At 37.4% G+C, this 17,041-nt stretch overlaps 1 protein-coding gene across 1 annotated transcript in view; it reads right to left on the minus strand.

The window, feature by feature from the left end:
• The window catches only part of WDR70 (WD repeat domain 70), a 127,755-nt gene that overhangs the window by 15,280 nt on the left and 95,434 nt on the right, over positions 1 to 17,041 (minus strand). The window contains exon 14 of the mRNA XM_026715826.2: positions 3,133 to 3,233. Within this exon, the coding sequence (XP_026571611.1) occupies positions 3,133 to 3,233 (101 nt within the window). The remainder of the gene's footprint in view (positions 1 to 3,132; positions 3,234 to 17,041) is intronic.

The following is a 17,041-nucleotide window of genomic DNA, read 5'->3' on the forward strand; positions in this document are numbered from 1 at the left end:
GTCAGGAATTAAGACTTACTTGAAGGCACCAAAAATAAAGGACAGTTTATTTCCTTTATTTAACAGATTTATAGGCCACACCAATTTCAACTGAAAAGTTGGACTGTTTGCAAGGTATATATAATGAGAATTAGGATTTCTACACTTTTTCCAGTTGTGTGTCCAAAAAGAGAAATTTGGGGATTTACATTTGTTTTTGTTTGGCTATGATTAATTGAGTTATCTGGACCAATGAACAGTGGTAATAATTACCACAGCTAGTTTCAAAGAAAGCCAGCTTCTATCTGTAATTAGTGAAGATGGCTTGTTTAGATTAATCATAATTTTAGGTCTTTCTGCAGTTTATAGTTTCTCAAAAGCAAACACGAATGCCTCTGAAGTTCCTCTCCTTGGCTAAGCGAGGTGGAACGAAACCAAAAATCTGTGATTTTAATGATTTAAGTAAAAACATTCTACCAAGAGTAGCTGGAATGTGGCCTTTTGCTGACACAGAATTTGTCTAACAATTTCAGGAACCAATTAGTGTATTTTGGAAGTTGAAGTCCACACGTAAAGTTGTTGAAGTTAAGAAAGACTGCTCAACCTTGGGCCCTTGAAGATGAGTGGACTTAAATCTCCCACTCCCCAGCCAGCAAAGCAAAGCTGGCTGGGGAATTCTGGGAGTTGAAGTCCACCCATCTTCAAAGGGCCACAGTTGAGAACCACTGCTCTAGGAGATGCCTGGGCCACATAATAATCAGATGTAAAAGTATATACATTAAGTTAAGATGTTAAGATGGGGACTTCCCCAAGACCCCACTTTAGTTCTAAGACTTCCTGGCATTGCAAAGGCTTGAGAGGTGGTGACAGGTTTACTGCCCCAAAAGGCTTTCTGAATTCAAACAATGGACTATCTGTGAAGAATTAGATTGTCAAAACATCCTTTCCTAATGTGATATCCTCCCTGCCTATGCAAGGGTTGATAGAGCCATACTGAAAATGCCTGGAGAAAATCAGACAACCATCAACAAGGTCCATTATTTATATTTCCTATGTTGTAGCCCTGACGGAGGATCAGGGGTGAACAGGGAACATAGAATAATAGGGTTGGAAAGGACCTTGGAGATCTTCTAGTCCAACCTCCTGCTTAGGCAGGAAACCCAATACCATTCCAGGCAGGTGGTTGTCCAATCTTTTCTTAAAAACCTCCGGCGATGGAGCATCCACAACTTCTGGAGGCAAGCGATTAACTTGTTCTCACTGATAGGAAATTTCTCCTTAGTTTTAGGTTGGATCTCTCATTAATTATAATTTTGAACAGTTGCAAAATGAATGGACGTAAGCCAAGGACTACCTGTATATGTCTTATGTGCTCCCCCCCCCCCCCAAGATTTCTTCTTTTATAATTTGTGCATTAAATATCTCACAATTGAGAAAAGGCTCAGCAACTTGATTCAAAAAATACATTCAACACCATGAGTTTTATCTTTATTGGCATATTTTGGATTACAACATTGGTTTCTTATTTTCCTTTTTTTTTCCAAGAGGCAAGAAGGCAAGAATAGAATAGAATGGGAATAGAAATAGAATAGAAATTGAGTAGTAGTAGAGTAGAGTAGAGTAGAGTAGAGTAGAGTAGAGTAGAGTAGAGAAGAGAAGAGAAGAGAAGAGAAGAGAAGAGAAGAGAAGAGAAGAGAAGAGAAGAGAAGTTGGAAGGGACCTTGGAGGTCTTCAACCCACTGCTTAGGCAGGAAACCCTATACCATTTCAGACAAATGGAAGTAGGATCAAAAAGTTGGAATGACTGTGCCATTGAAGACTTGCCCCTCTTAGATGTGATTCATGCATGCAAATAACTTGGGGCTTCAATCAAGAAGTTATAGTAGCTATCTTGACCATGCCCCCCACCCTGCAGAAAATTGGAAAATGATAGGAACTAAGATTTTCAATTTGATGCTGGGTTAAAATAAATCATCTTAATACACAAAATCATCCAATTTTTCTTAAATTTTTCCACCCTTTCACTTACAGAATCACGTATGTGGGAAGCTGTTTTACATTTGTTCCCACATTTATGAGTCTAATTGCCCCATAAGCCTTTTTTAAAATTATTTTGAGATGGAAACTTACATTTTATTCTGTAAAAAGCACTTTTCTACCCTTGGGAAAATAAAAGTGCTGTAAAATATTTCTGTAACGTTTAGAATACTACAAAATGACAGCAAGATGTTCAAATGTCCAAATTCAATGATAGAAATTTTTAATTAAAAAAAAAAGATTGGGGGAGGGGGAAGAACCATCTATTTGACATTTTTCATTTTCACATTGACTTTTTGTTGTAACATTAATAACAGGGGCTGCAAAAACAGTGGGACAGACCAGAAATCTGTTTTTATTTCTTTACTGTCTGAATAAAGAGCCCAGCTGCATAAATATATTACACAAATGCATGTTGGGGAAAAAAAAACTACCTGGGAATCAGGCTTTTACCAATTCAGAGACAACCTCTTGGGTATTGCCTTTGTTGCTTGCAGAAAAAAAAAATCCCATTTATGCTGAAACTAAAAACAGTGGTTTTATTCTGGATAACAACTAACTATACGTGATTTAATCTCAAAAACCAAGATTAAAACATAATCTTCTATTTTAGACATAATGGGAAAATCTTTTTTTTATAAAATTATCAGGCTCACAAGCACCAAAGTCAACTGGGGACAAAAACGCCGGTCCTGGCCAGGATATTTAATTCTCAGTTTAATAAATCACCCAGCAGATAGAGTTGCTGTTTTTGGTTCATTGCACTGGTAATACTTCTGCAATTTTTAGATGCAGCATTCCAGAAATGTTAATACAGATAATGCTTAGTTCCAATGTATTTTTGAATCACAAATTGTAAACCTTTTTAAAAACAAACAACGAAAACAGGTTTCAACAGGTACTCACACTATGTATCCATGAAATTAGAACACAATACAATAATTCCTGGGGCTCTGATAGATGATACCATGCAAGGTAGATTACTGTATTCCTACTGTAATGTTTTAATCATTATCTGAATTTTTATTGTGGCTTATTATCTTTGTTTTATGATTTTAAACTAACAGGAGTCATAACATTCTTGTGACATATAAAAGAGAAAAATAAATTTACTACCTTTGACTTTTGAAGGGATCATAGTATACTTTTGCTAATCCATTTCCTGTTCCAACCATGATTTGATTCAGTTTAGGATGCCAGAGACACCGAACGACACTCTGCAAAGCGAGAGGACAATGGAAGTCAACAGAAGATCTGGACACACAGGTTTTAAATCCCAATACAATACACTGGGTATTCTGCAGCCCATGAGCCTGTCTGGCCAGCACTGGCACGGAGCAGGGTGGCAACAGCAGCAGGGAGGCAGGACAGCATCAGCAGCATGTGAGGCAATAGTGGTCCTCCACAACAGCCCCAGTTTCTCATGCAGCCCCCTTGGAAAAATCAACTGCCCATCCCTGCAGTAAAAACTTATCACAGTTGAAGCCTCCTTAATCTCCAGTTGGAATTATTTCCATGAGGAAATGACTCCAACAAAGAATTCTGACTTCTATACCACATTAATGAATATTAGCAGGCTGTGATATATTCAGCTAGATTTTTTTTTCCAGTGTGCAAGGGGGATTCATCTGTAAAGGTAAGGTAGTTCTTCAAACAGCCTAGTCCAGAACAGTTTAGGACCTTAATAATACAATGGTGACAACATGAAAATGGTTGCCACTGCATAACCTTCAGCAAATGCCACAGAGAAATCTGGCCATAGTGATTTGCACTACTTTCAACCTGCATTTGAACACATACAAAGCATGAGTCCTATAATGTTACTTAGGAAGATAGAGAATATAGATTTAGTTATCAGGTTCATTTGTATCTGGGCTCTTTAGAGTGAAGAATTTTCTCTTAACAGTGAAGACAGAATTGATCAGTTTAGATAAGAGATACAAGAACAATTATACAAATATTGAAGATAAATGTATTTCTACTTGATTGTATTATGTGTGAATTTTTGTGTTCCTTTTCTTCATTATGTTTTTTTTGCTATTTTGTGTTTGTAAATAGGGCAGAAGCATTTTGCCCAAACTTGGCTTACTATTTATCAAAACCTGGCTGAGGAGAAAAAAAAAAGATTCTTACATCTGAAATGATTGCTTCTGATTTGCTGTTTATTTTATTTATGTGCATTTAGATTTTAAATTTGCCAGATTTCCTGGCTGTGCCCAACATAAATGTTTTAATATACAAACAGAATAACAAGCATAAATAAACAACAAAAAAGCTAAACAGATCTTTATTGCATTCTTGCCATTTGTCTCTTTCTCATCCCTTCTACCTTTTTTTTAAACCATTGTTAATATTTATGAGGACAGCCACTTTGCTGTAGTGGTTAAGGCATCTGGCTCAAAATTGGGAGACTGGAAATTTAGTCCCGACTTAGGCACAAAGTCAGCTGGGTGACGTTGGCCAGTCCCTCCCTCTCAGCCCTAGGAAAGAAGCAATGGCAAGCTTCTCCTGAAATCTTGCCAGGAAAATTGCAGGAACTTGTTTAAGCAGCCACCAGGAATCAAACACCTACTGGAAGGGTTTCTCCCACCCAAAAAATTCAACATAAATTTTGTAAATAGATATAAGCAGGGGTGGGATTCTACCGGTTCTGTCTGGTTCTATAGAACCCCTTGTTCACTTTCTAAGCAGTTCCGAGAACTGGTAGTTAGAAGCAATCTCCTTTTGTTTGTTTTTTCTACCCTTATTACATTCTTGGCAGACAGCCTAGACTTACTGTCTCCGGAGCTTTGGGGCTTGGCTTTCTTAAAGGGGAAGGGTTGTTTTTAATATTTTTACATTGCTGTTGGAAGGAAATACTTCCCTGGACAATCAGCACTTTGAAGAAATAATTGAATAATGAAGCAAAGCTTTTAGTGACAGGGACCCAAGATGAGTGACATTCAGCAAGGCTTCTTGGCTAGCTAGAAAAATTGACATTCAAACGTGAGTTTACATACTCTTTCTGAGTTTTGGTCTAAAATTGGTTTTTAGTGAAGGTTAATCCTGTGTTTATTGATGGGATAATTTTCCCTATTCAACTTCAACAAGCAACAGCTATGGTTGTGATTTAATTATTTGTATTGTGTTTGAATTTTTTCCTGCCTCATGGTTTCTTTTTCTATCTGGGGAGGAGGTCTTCCTCACTGCTTTTAGTACTATCTGGCACTGTCGTTTTGGGGTATACTTCCAAGAGGCAGGATGCAAGCTTGGTACTCATTTTTTTTATTGCCTTTCTGGGGGGCATGTGACCTTTCCTTAAATCTGGATGATTTCCTTAGGATATCTTGTGAGGTGAGTGAGACCAGCTTTAAGTGGTGCAAATGGATCTAAGGATCGCTTTTCCTGTGTGTGCTTTTTATGGAGAGCTTAAATAATCTCTCTGCTAAAGGGTTTCACTTTATGAGCAAGAGTTGGTTGCTTGATAGTTATCACTGTATTTTAACTATTTTCATTCCTCAAGATGCTCTGACACCCTGCCTGATTTGTAATTCTAGCTTGCATGTATTTTTAATCTAATTTATTTAGGGCAGCTTTTTGCAAGCAAAGAAGCTTTTTGTATTTTTGTACAGGTAATCCTTGACTTACAACAGTTCATTTAGTGACCATTCAAAGTTACAGTAGCACTGAAAAAGTGACATGACCATTTTTCACACTTATGACCGTTGCAGCATCCCCACTGTCATGAGAGGCCAGGTGAGGAGAAGCGCCCTTGGCATGAGTGATGTCGAGTTGGCCATGACCACCCAGTCACATGACCACCAAGCCACACCCACCAACTAAGCCATGCCCACAGAACTAGTTGTTAAAAAAACCTAATCCCTGGATATAAGATTAGTGCTTCTATATTGTGTAAAAATGAAAAAATATAGCGTAACCTATACAGCGGTAACTCAGCATTAATTGATTCCAGGAGGTGCAATGAGTACCAAAAACAATGAGTACCAAACAAATTTTCCCCATATGCATTGAATAGCAAACAAACAATGAGTACCAGAACAAAATTTTAATGTCAAAATGTGTTGAGTACCAAATCAGATGAGTTTCAAAGTAGTTGAGTACCAAGGTACCACTGTATGTCATCAATATTGCTTAATTCAGGATTGTCAATTAAACTCTCCAAATAAAAGACATCAACAGATGCTAGTAACAAAGCTACTTATCTTCCAAGATTTAAAAAAACAAAAATCCAAACTGTCATTCTTTTTCTTGAGCCGGGCTCTCATTTATGTCTTTTTGTAAGGATGAATTAAGTGCTTTGCTTTCTTCGTTTTTATATTTTACAACAAAGCTCCAAATGAGACAGCTGTTGCTTATATTTCAACTGCACCCAAGAGACAATTAACTGAGTCAGAGTTGTTGCAAGTGCTATAATTAAAAGCCAGTTATAAGATTTGAAACAAGTCTTCAATCAGTTTTTGCTTCTTGCCCAAAGTCAGCATACAGAGGCAATTTTGTGCATTTTGTTTGCACAAATCAGCACTAAATATTGAGCTAACCCTTGCCCCTGCTTCTTAAGTTTCTGAACTTGAAAATTCTCATATTTGACTAAAGTATTTGTGAAAAACATCATTGATCTTTGAGGGTAAAATGTAAAACTTGGTAACTTTAGAAATGCAAATTTCGTTAAAAGCCTTTCACCATTATCTTTAGAGAACATAAAAGGTGATTCTTACATTTGAGTAAAAGTTTGCAAACTAAGATAATTATGGGCTATCAAGTGGTGTCAACTGTTAGCCAGTCATATAGACCTTCTCCAAGAAAATATATATCTTCAGCCTGTCTGTTCAGATCTCAAGACAAATTCCTTGTGTGTCCAATCACACTTGGCCAATAAAGTATTCTATCTATCTATCTATCTATCTATCTATCTATCTATCTATCTATCTATCCATCCATCTTTCTATCTATCATCTCCCAGTAAGATACCCATCACCATTGCAATTAGATACATTCATCTTACTTCTAGCAATTCTCTCCTTATCTCTCCTTCCACACTTCCCAGCATTGTGGATTTTATAAAGGAGCTGGTTCTTTACATAATAAATCCAAAATTTTATTGTCTAAACCTGCTCACTTCTCCCTCAAGTGAGAATTCTGGACTGATTTATTCTGCAATTCATTTTTCTTCATTTTTCTCCCAAGATTCTTCTACAAAAGTTCAAAAGCATAAACACTCCTTCTGTCTTGCTTCTTCAAATTCCGTACAACATGCAAAATGCTGATCTTGGTAGGCAAAGGCAGGTCACAGCATCTGAAAATATTTTCCAAGATTGTCATGTATACCCTAAGAAGTGCTAGTCTTCAGGGTATTTCTTGACTCTACTTGCAGAAAACAATGAGTCCGGGAAAATCCTCAAACATGAGTAAACAGCCAATCCCTTTTGGGGATGAGTGGCCCTGCCCAAAGTATCTACTAGGATGATGCTATTAGTGTGTCATGCTGTCTCTTGATTAATAACTGCCCTGTTTTGACAGGAATTAAAACTTGTTTTGCCCCATAGCCTCCGAGCACCAATTCAGAACTTCTATGGCATCTTTGGCATAGCCTGAAGTTGTAATGTAAAGCTGAGCAACGTTAATATACTGATAACACCTCATCCCAAAGTAATGGATGGAACACTGAATCTTGAGGAAACCCCCCCAATGGAGCAAGGGCTCAGGTGTTTCTAAGCACCACCATCTGGGTAGGTAGGAGGAGAACTACTATAAAATAAAGACGATGACCACTCAACTCTTGTAGGTACATTGGAAGGATTCTGTTGTCAATGGTACTGACAACAAGAAATTTAATAAATACAAAAGGGACCCACCAAACCATATAGGTCAGCAGTCACAACAGGTGGGCTGTGAGAAAATTTTGGTGGGCCTCAGAGAAATCTCACCCCCAGAGCACCCCCACAAAGCAATTAATCCAGGCTGTGCAGAAACAGAAGGCTGTGCCACCCACATGAAATGGTTGGATTTCTTGCTTTCTAGCTAGTCTTTAGATCTTCGGCTCTTTAGCCGAACCTCCCTTAGGACTGAAGGTTTGCTTGCAAGCAAATTCAGTGCAGACTCACGGCAAGCAAATTTGAGAGACTGAGCTAGCTGATGGCAGATAGATAGATCATTGAATGATTCTGTGAGCAACTCAATCTGCCTGCTTTGCCTGATTTTAGGTAAAAGTTGCTCTTTTTAATAAAAAAATCAATATTTCCATGCACGGTGTGTTGTGAGTTAATTTTGTGAGTTTGCTTGTAAGCAAATTTTATGTGACAGACTGAGCTAGCCAATGGCAGACAGATAGATTTCTGAATGAATCTGTGATTCTGTGAGCAACTCAATCTGCCTGCCTGCTTTGCCTGATTTTGGGTAAAAGTTGTTCTTTTTTTTATAAAAAAATCAGTATTTATTAAATATTTATAATATTTACATACAAGTCATGCCCAGCCAGTCACATGACCACCAAGCCACACCCACAAATTAGGCCACACCCACAGAACTGGTTAGTGGTTCCTGGGATCTAAAATTATGAGTTTGGTGGTCCCTGAGGTCCAAAAGGTTGGCGACCCCTGATCTAGGTCTCAGTGTCACCCAACGGCATGACCAGTGTTGTTTCTCTCCCACGGCCAAGCTTGAATTTGATTCTGTTGTTTTTTTAGGGCCTTCTATATCCAGCTCCCCATTATTTTCTCCACAACCTTCCCCAAGAAGGACTTTTGGAGCCTGGATGTCAATTTTCAAGGTAGGTAGCTTAATATCTTCCATCACTACAGTATTATCTCCCAGAACCAATTGCTCATCTGGCCACATGAAGCATATTTTTTTGACATATTTCTCTCTTGAGATTCATGGATATATCAAGTCTGCTGGTGGCACAAAGGTTAAGCCACAAAGCTTTCCACTTCCGCAGGCTCCACAAGTTCAAGAAAATCCCAGATTATCACATATGACATCACCTTTTATACCACAGTGTCTAAAAAAATGCCTAAACCCTAAACAGATAAGAACATCTTTATCTGTAAAACAACTTGCAAACTCATTTAGACAGAGACTCGAAGTGGAAATCTTTGCATACAATAAGCAGGATGCTTTACCACTCTTATCAGCACAGTCTAGATTTGCACATAAGAAATTACCAGTTGCTTCTTAAAAACAGTTGAAGGAATTGATTTGCAAGTCTGCAAGCAATGGGAAATGATACTTACCCTAATCGGAAAATAACTTATTTATAATCAAACCAAGTTGACACATTAAACGTGCCTTCCTTCTGACATTCCTTCTGTAACACAATAAAACTGCACCAGCATGTAGATTTTTTTTTACTTGGGGGGAAAAATTGTCATTGGAGACAGTCACGCACATTCAGAAAGTATCCTTCCAAGAAAGGCTGGCATAAATTTAGTCTTAAATGCTTGTACAAGTCTAAGAGCAAAACCACTTACTTTTCTTTTTCATATTTATTGGCTTCCACTTCTGATTTTAGTTCCACATTAGAAAATAAACTGGCAAATAATAGTTCATGATTACCCTGAAAATCTAATTTAAATTAATTTAATGCTAACTTATAGGGGGAAAGCAATGTATATGTTTGGCGTTTAGAGAGTTGATAGAACAGATGCAAAGATGGGGAAAGAAAACCCCAGGAAGATAGAAAAGATTAAGCAATGGCTGAAGCAAAAAAGGGTTTGCGTGCAAAATGCCTCTAGTATTTCCAGTTTTAAAGGATCCTATACGATGAATGTGGGTAACATATTGATTGCTGAGGACTATCTAATTATTGGGGATGGGGTGGGAGGCTGGAGAGAACAAGATAGTTTGGGAATTATTTTAGGGTCCTTTTTCCCTGTGTGAATTATATAATAATTGTATTGGCTGTGTTCATCAAGACAGTCTTCATGTTCTTTGCACTGTTTTCCATAACACGGGATCTGCAATTTTACATTTCGCCCTCCACTTTGTCCGGTATGCAATATCAGCAGGGCAAAAACCTACCACTCACATGTCTTCATGAAGGCAGTTCATCTATCAGTTGATTACTATGTACATGTGCTGTTGATTACAGTAACCCATGATAAATAAATCAAAGCTTACTACATTATTGCTTGGTCACAAGCTAATATGATACTGTTTAGCCTAGAATAAAGGGGGACTCCAGTGACAGAAAGCCACATCACCTATCTCTGTGGCAAACTACAAGACTGAAATTCAGTAGTATAACATGAGCATGGGCTGGTGCCTCATGGGACATTCAGGCCAAAAGTAGTCCAAGTGGAAGGTTTTTGAAGTAGCTGACAATAAGTATGTAACATTGGTGTCACCTACAATAAGACAGTTTCTGATTTAACCCAGTTACCCAATGCAAAACTCAATTTTCTCCCAATGTCTCACTGCTGGGTGGAATGAAGGATATTTCTGCATTCTGATCTTTTTTCAGCTTCTCCCTTTACTTCTGTCCCATACTTAAATTTTTACAGTTAGATCTGTAGAGCCTGCATCATGCTGAGATTTCTATATTTGAGAAAGTCTTATGTCAACAACCCCGATTTTGCAAAAAAAGAAAAAAAACATTTTTTCAAAGTACGAGCTAAACAATTTGTGACAAAAATAATGTAAACCTAGAATTTGAAAGATCCCATAATTGAGAATTCACTGAATTTATAATGTTAGCTACTACTGAAGAAATTTATAAGTGGAAATGGAACTTGACATAGATATGCTTACAGATGTGTTATTAGCTTTCAATTTCTTCACATTTTTAAAATATGTGTACTCACATTTGGGTAATTATGTCAATAAAACACAGCTAATCCCACTACAAAAACCTCCTAATTAAGTCATATGACAGACATACTTACTTAGGATAACATAAGAAGCAACTGCCTTAGGCTATCCCTAGACCACAAAAATATGTTTGAAAAAAACCCCACCGCTCTTTGTTCTATTATTCATTACCAATAGTCTTCAAATTTACATTGAATGACAAGGGATTGATGTTTTGTTATCCACTCTTATCTATTCTTTTACTCTCATGCCAATATATGTTCAAGTAGCCTGGCAGAGAAAGAAAGGCTTAAAAAAGAAGACTGAAATAATCAGAAACATTTTGTTCAAACCTGGAAAATGTACGAAAAATATTTACATTTAGGATTTTCTTAATCAGGCTCTTGGGCCAACTGGAGCGATGTCTGACAGAATTCAGACCCTTACCCACAATATACCCTTGTGAATTTTTGACTTTGAAGCCTAGGTAGTATTAGTTAGGCAGTACTGTGGTCCATATTTAGCCCATGTGTCTGGGAAGAGACTTAATTGTAGGTTTAAACTGTTATCTTTCTAGCTGAAAAGAGAAGGGAGCTGAAGAAAGTATAGAAAATTTCTCTGCATGTCAGCCATAGAAAACCCATACAAACAATAAACAACCCCAGCAGTGGGAAACATGGACTCGTCTATATTTATAAGCCAGAAATCACTACTACAGTCATTTCATTCAGTTTTGTTTTCTGATTTGCAATGAAAGTGCAACAGTGTGAAGAACTACAAACTTTCATTAAGTTTGTTTGCTTTTTTAACAAACGTCTTGATTCTTTTAAGATGGCAGTCAATTTGGCCAGTTCTTCCACTAAGTCATATGAATGGTACAAAAGTGACTGGGTCATTGGTTCAAATAAATGAGACCTTCTCTATAAGGAGTTTATGAATGAGATTTAGAGCTGCCAAAGCTATCTATTTGGGGGAGCTGTGATTTCAAGTCTTATCTCTCTCTGCCACACTTATACGTTTGGCCTTGGTCCAGGTCAGGTAAACAGTCTGAAGATCTAAATCGTTGCTGAAGTGCACAAAATACATAGCTCAGCGCCTTTGAAGATTATACAAGATTTATACTTTGCATCCATATAAATTGAGATAAACGAATTACAAGGTTTTTTTGTGCTATAATTCTGACTGAGCTTAGCATAAAACTACTGCTTGGTTTGCTGACCACAGGAGTTATAAATCAGGACGGATATTTACTCAAAAGATTAAATCATAGGATTATATTTCATATCATGGAAAAATAAAATATTCTAAAACATTTTCATTGCATATTGCAATGGACCTAAATATATTCATTAATTTGGACCTATTACAAATTTGTTTTGCTTGTATCATGGAATGTGATACTGGTGGCGTGATAAGTATGCGTGTAAGTCTAGGCAAGAAGAAGCCCAAATCTAAAGCTTTCTCTTTGGATTTTCAGAAGCTTCTTCATCCAAGAGCTTCAGTAGTTTTGTTGCTGTTGTTGTGCCCTTCAAGTCAATTTTGACTCCTGTTGACTACATAGATATGCCCACATAGTTTTCTTAGCAATATTTCAGAAATTGCTTGTCTTACTATCTTCCGAGGGCTGAGAGAGAGTGGCTGACGCAAACTACATAGTTAGCTCCTAGGCCTACCACAAGATCTAGAACTCAGGACTTCCCACTCCTAGTTCAGAGTTTTAACCCCTAGATCAAACTCATCCTCTTAGCACAAATTGGGTCTCTGAAATGTTTAAAAAAAATAAACCAATTCCTTGAAGCTTTGTATGACGCATCGTTTCATGTACAGGTTTTTAGGTGGCTTTTTGGCAATGTGCATTTTGAAATAAGGATGATTCTGCCAGTAATATATTTATGCTTTCTCCTTCCCATTTTAAGGATTTCATTGAGGGGAGAAGGATTTGTGCAAGAAATCCAGCCCTAGCAGGTTTTCATGCTCTATGGGAATAAAGGCAGCAAAAAACCTGTTATCTATGAGAAACAAATCCACCTGAACTAAATGGTTGCATAAACCGCAGGGCCACATAATCATAGCAATATGGGTCACATGAAGGCCAGCATTTACCAAGAAGAAGTAGAAAGTGTGCAGCAATATGAAAACTGTAACATCCAACTGGTATTTCTAACTCTGAAAGTATACAGTGTGAGGATGACAATTGCCGGGGGTGATAATCAAGAAAATATCTGAAGCGGACAATGTGAAAAGTAACATTGGCTGCACATGAGGGAAGTAGAAGTCCAACCCAGCTTAAGGACACTATACTGAAGAGGCATCTTACTGGCATTCATGCTTCCATTTGCAGACTGAGGAGTATAAAGAGCCATTCCAGAGAAATTCTGTCCTGTCTGAATGAGACACTAAAGATAGGCAGTCGAAATAACTTGGCCAAATAACTCCCTTGAGTTTGGGGGGGGACAAAGAAAGTTGTGACTTTTAACTACATCTATTTATTACAGGCTACTGACTCATGCCTTAATGGGTCTAGTGCTAAAATAGCTCATTAACACAGTCACTTATCTGGATTCACAGGCTAACAGAATTGGAAGGGACCTTGAAGGTCTTCTAGTCCAACCTCTGCTCAAGCAGGAAACCCTATAACATTTCAGACAAATGCTTGTAAAATATCTTCTTAAACATCTCTCATGTTGGAGCATTCACCACTTCCAGAGGCAAGTCGTTTCACTGATTAATTGTTCTAACTGTCAGAAAATTTGTTGTTAGTTCAAGCTCTCTCCTTGATTAGCTTCCATCCATTGCTTCTTGTCTTGTCTTCAGGTGCTTTGGAGAATACATTGACCCACTCTTTTTTAAGGCAGCCCCTTAGATATTGGAACACTGCTATCATGTTACCCCTAGTATTTATCTCATTTACATAACCGGCCATCTCACCAAAAACAATTCTGAGTGGTATAACAAAGCTAAGAAAAATGAATAAATCTGTAAAACCGTGATCATTATTAATTATAAAAATATTAACAGCTATGAAAAAAACCCAAACAAACAAGGAAATACTAGATGAAAGGATGTTAAAGGAGACACATCACTGGTTCACCCATCCCTTGGGGTTCCTGGACTTGCTGCGTGTTTACAGTTTAAAAATGACTACTTGTGGACTTCAACATGGATCGATAGAGAACTGCTGCTAAAAAGAACATTATGGCTTTAAATGCTTGCTTCTCAAGAACCAATGTTACTCTCCGTCTTCGTGCTAGAGAAGCTGTACAATAGGGTTGCTTGAAGAATGTTGTCCTGATTTGTTGTACTTGGCAGCCCTTGTAGTAAGATAAGAAGGTCGTGAGCAAAAAAGGCTCTGAACACATAAGGAGAGTTGTTCATATGAACAGTTAGACTTTATGTTGACATTCTAGTGAGGGAAAGGGAGAGGGAGGGAAGGAGGGAGAATGAGCCCACAAACTGGGCTTATTATGGCTAACCTGAGATTACCCATTACTGTGCTTTTCATTTAAAACTATTTTTTTAAGGTAGGGATTCAAAAGAACACTGTGCATAGCAATTACAGACATGTAAAAAAGGAAGTTCTATCAGGACATACTGTACTAAAATCATCTGGTCCTTAGCAGTTCTTAAACGTAGGTAAATATAACTTCAGATGAACAATGACAACACATGATATATTACATCACATCATCATTTATTTTACAACAAGAAACAAAATGGAGAAATAAAACTACACGTAAGTTTATTCTATACTAGCCACACTTTGGATGCACCCCGGGGAAATAATAACAAAAAAATATTGACAAAAGTTACTGGTTCTAAACTTGACACTACAGTAGTAATATGCTAATATTTTCCTATTTTCTAAAGACTGCAATTTCATAGTAGCCTATATTTGTTTAGCAACATGCATGTAACATTACGCATCAAAGTTATAAAGGCTGAGTTGGAAATGTTTGTAGATAGAGACAACAAAGATACTATAACTTGTTTTAGCATCTATTAAATTATAACTGGATACTTGTATGACATGGTACCGGTACTGTATATGAACCAGAATATTTGGTGCCAAAGTGACAAAAATTGTTGCATTTATTAACCATGCTGCATAAGCTTCTCAGGCCATTTCCAACAATTTATAGCATCATATAAACTCCCCCTAGCATACACTATGGCAATACACAATTTGTCTTTATTACTGATATACTGCCATTAGTGAAGGATGGATGATGACGTAAGATGTTCCCAATCACTACTGTAGGAAGGGTATAAATGTGAGTTTTATCTATCTGACAAAATTGTGGCAAGGCTGAAAATAGACTGTACTATGTATGCCATTCTGAAGAGAAGGGATGGGAAAACTGCAGCTCCTCAGATTCATTTTATTAGATTTATACACTATCTTCCTGTTTATACAAGCACTCAACGTGGAAATTTGTGATGCTGAAAGTCAGCAGAAAATTACCATCTGTGAGATCTTTTGCAACTAGCCAAAATGATTCCCCTCATCCTTAAGGAGGTACATCTAACAATACCAAGAAGAAAAGCCTTCTCTGTGGTTGCTCCCTTCCTTGTGTAACGTCTTCCCTGCGAAGATACGATTGGCTCCTACTATGACACTCTTTCACAAAACCCCGAGGAACTGGTTTGCCAACAGGCCTGGGTGGAGTGGATTGGAGCCCCTCTTCTGGCTTATTTGATGAACTGATTATTGTCAACAGAGGGTGAAAAGGGAGTTATTGCTCTTTATTGCTTCTATATTGGAATTATATCTTCATTAAGCCTCCCTGAGTCACTGACAATGAGTTGGGTTGCCACATAAATTTTCATGAATAAATACCGGTAAATCTGGCTAGATAACAAGACTTTTGGAAGAAGGGAGAGTAATTTTGTCCCTGCAGGGGAAGGAGGGACAATGAAAGCAGAGTCTCATGAGAGGGGCGGCTATATAAATTTGATTAATAAATAAAAGTAAATATATGAAGGTGCACCTCTTTTCATATAAATCTCATGATGTCGCATTCATGTATGAAAAGGGTTGAGCCCATGTTGTAATGCTGTCTTAATGACTGCAGAACAGCATGGGCTGTATTGCTTAAATGCCTATGGATCACCCCGCGAGGGTTCTCACATTACCCTATCTAGAAAAAAACAAGTTTGGAATAATAATGCACTTTTCCCATAAAAACTTAAAAAGGGGCGGTGGGGTTGGTGAACAAAGGCTGTCATGATTAAGATAGAAAGAAATGCTAGACATCTTTTTGGTCAAACATTTAGAATTGGCCATTAAGTTTCCATTAAGCATCAGGTTCATTCACAGGCCAAAATCAACTGGCTATTTACCAAGCAGTTTTAAACAGTAAGTTTACAGCCCGAAAGCAATTTAAAATTATCTCTGTTGTCTGGACAGCCCCCTCCCCGCTGTCTGATAAAATAAAACCAAACAGCTATAAAAAGTGTTTTTCTTTACATGCTTACCAGTCTTTTTTCATGTAATGAACCAATTAGAAGTAGTTTATCCTTTAACCCAATAACTGTTATTAGTCTTTCCAGAGCTATAACAGGGGACCCAAGCTTGTTCCTCTATTCTTCCTTCAATTTAAGAGATACCATCTGATTTTTACTTAAAAATATGATTAAGAAGCAATGGATGTTCTTTGGCTGGCATGGAGTATTTCCTTTCCATCGATTTCTTAATTATATATGCCGTACTTACTGTAATCGTATCAAAAGTTAGCAAATGGATATTGAATTCTACATTTCCTCTTTGATTCCAGCTCCAAAACAGATTATTGAAATGTTACAGCCTAAAGCATTCAAATAATATCACATCCCAAAAGCAAAGAGCAAGAAAAGAAAAGCCCAGAACCTAATAATGCCTATTAATCTAGCAAGTAAACTCAGCAATATGAAGATGGACAAAAGCCATTCAGTTCACTGGCTATCAGAGCACAAGGGACAGAGATAAGTATGGTGCTCCAAAATTATTCAGACCAAACTATTTAAAGAATGCTGCGCTATAATCCGTATCTAGTATATTCTCCATCTGTCTGGATATTCATCATCCTATTCTGATAGAGTTTGAATAAGTAACATCCAAACACACTTTCACTTTCTTAACATATTGATTGATTGATTCATAATATATACCAGTTGTCCTTCTTCCCAAAGCTTAGAGAGGAAAATCCATTAATCATCCTTAAAGATATAATACTCAGTTCTTCATCTTGTAGTGGAGTTTGGA

Source organism: Pseudonaja textilis, chromosome 2 (genome assembly GCF_049901715.1).
Source record: "Pseudonaja textilis isolate UNSWEBS1 chromosome 2, rPseTex1.2, whole genome shotgun sequence".
NCBI classification, from domain to species: Eukaryota; Metazoa; Chordata; class Lepidosauria; order Squamata; family Elapidae; genus Pseudonaja; species Pseudonaja textilis.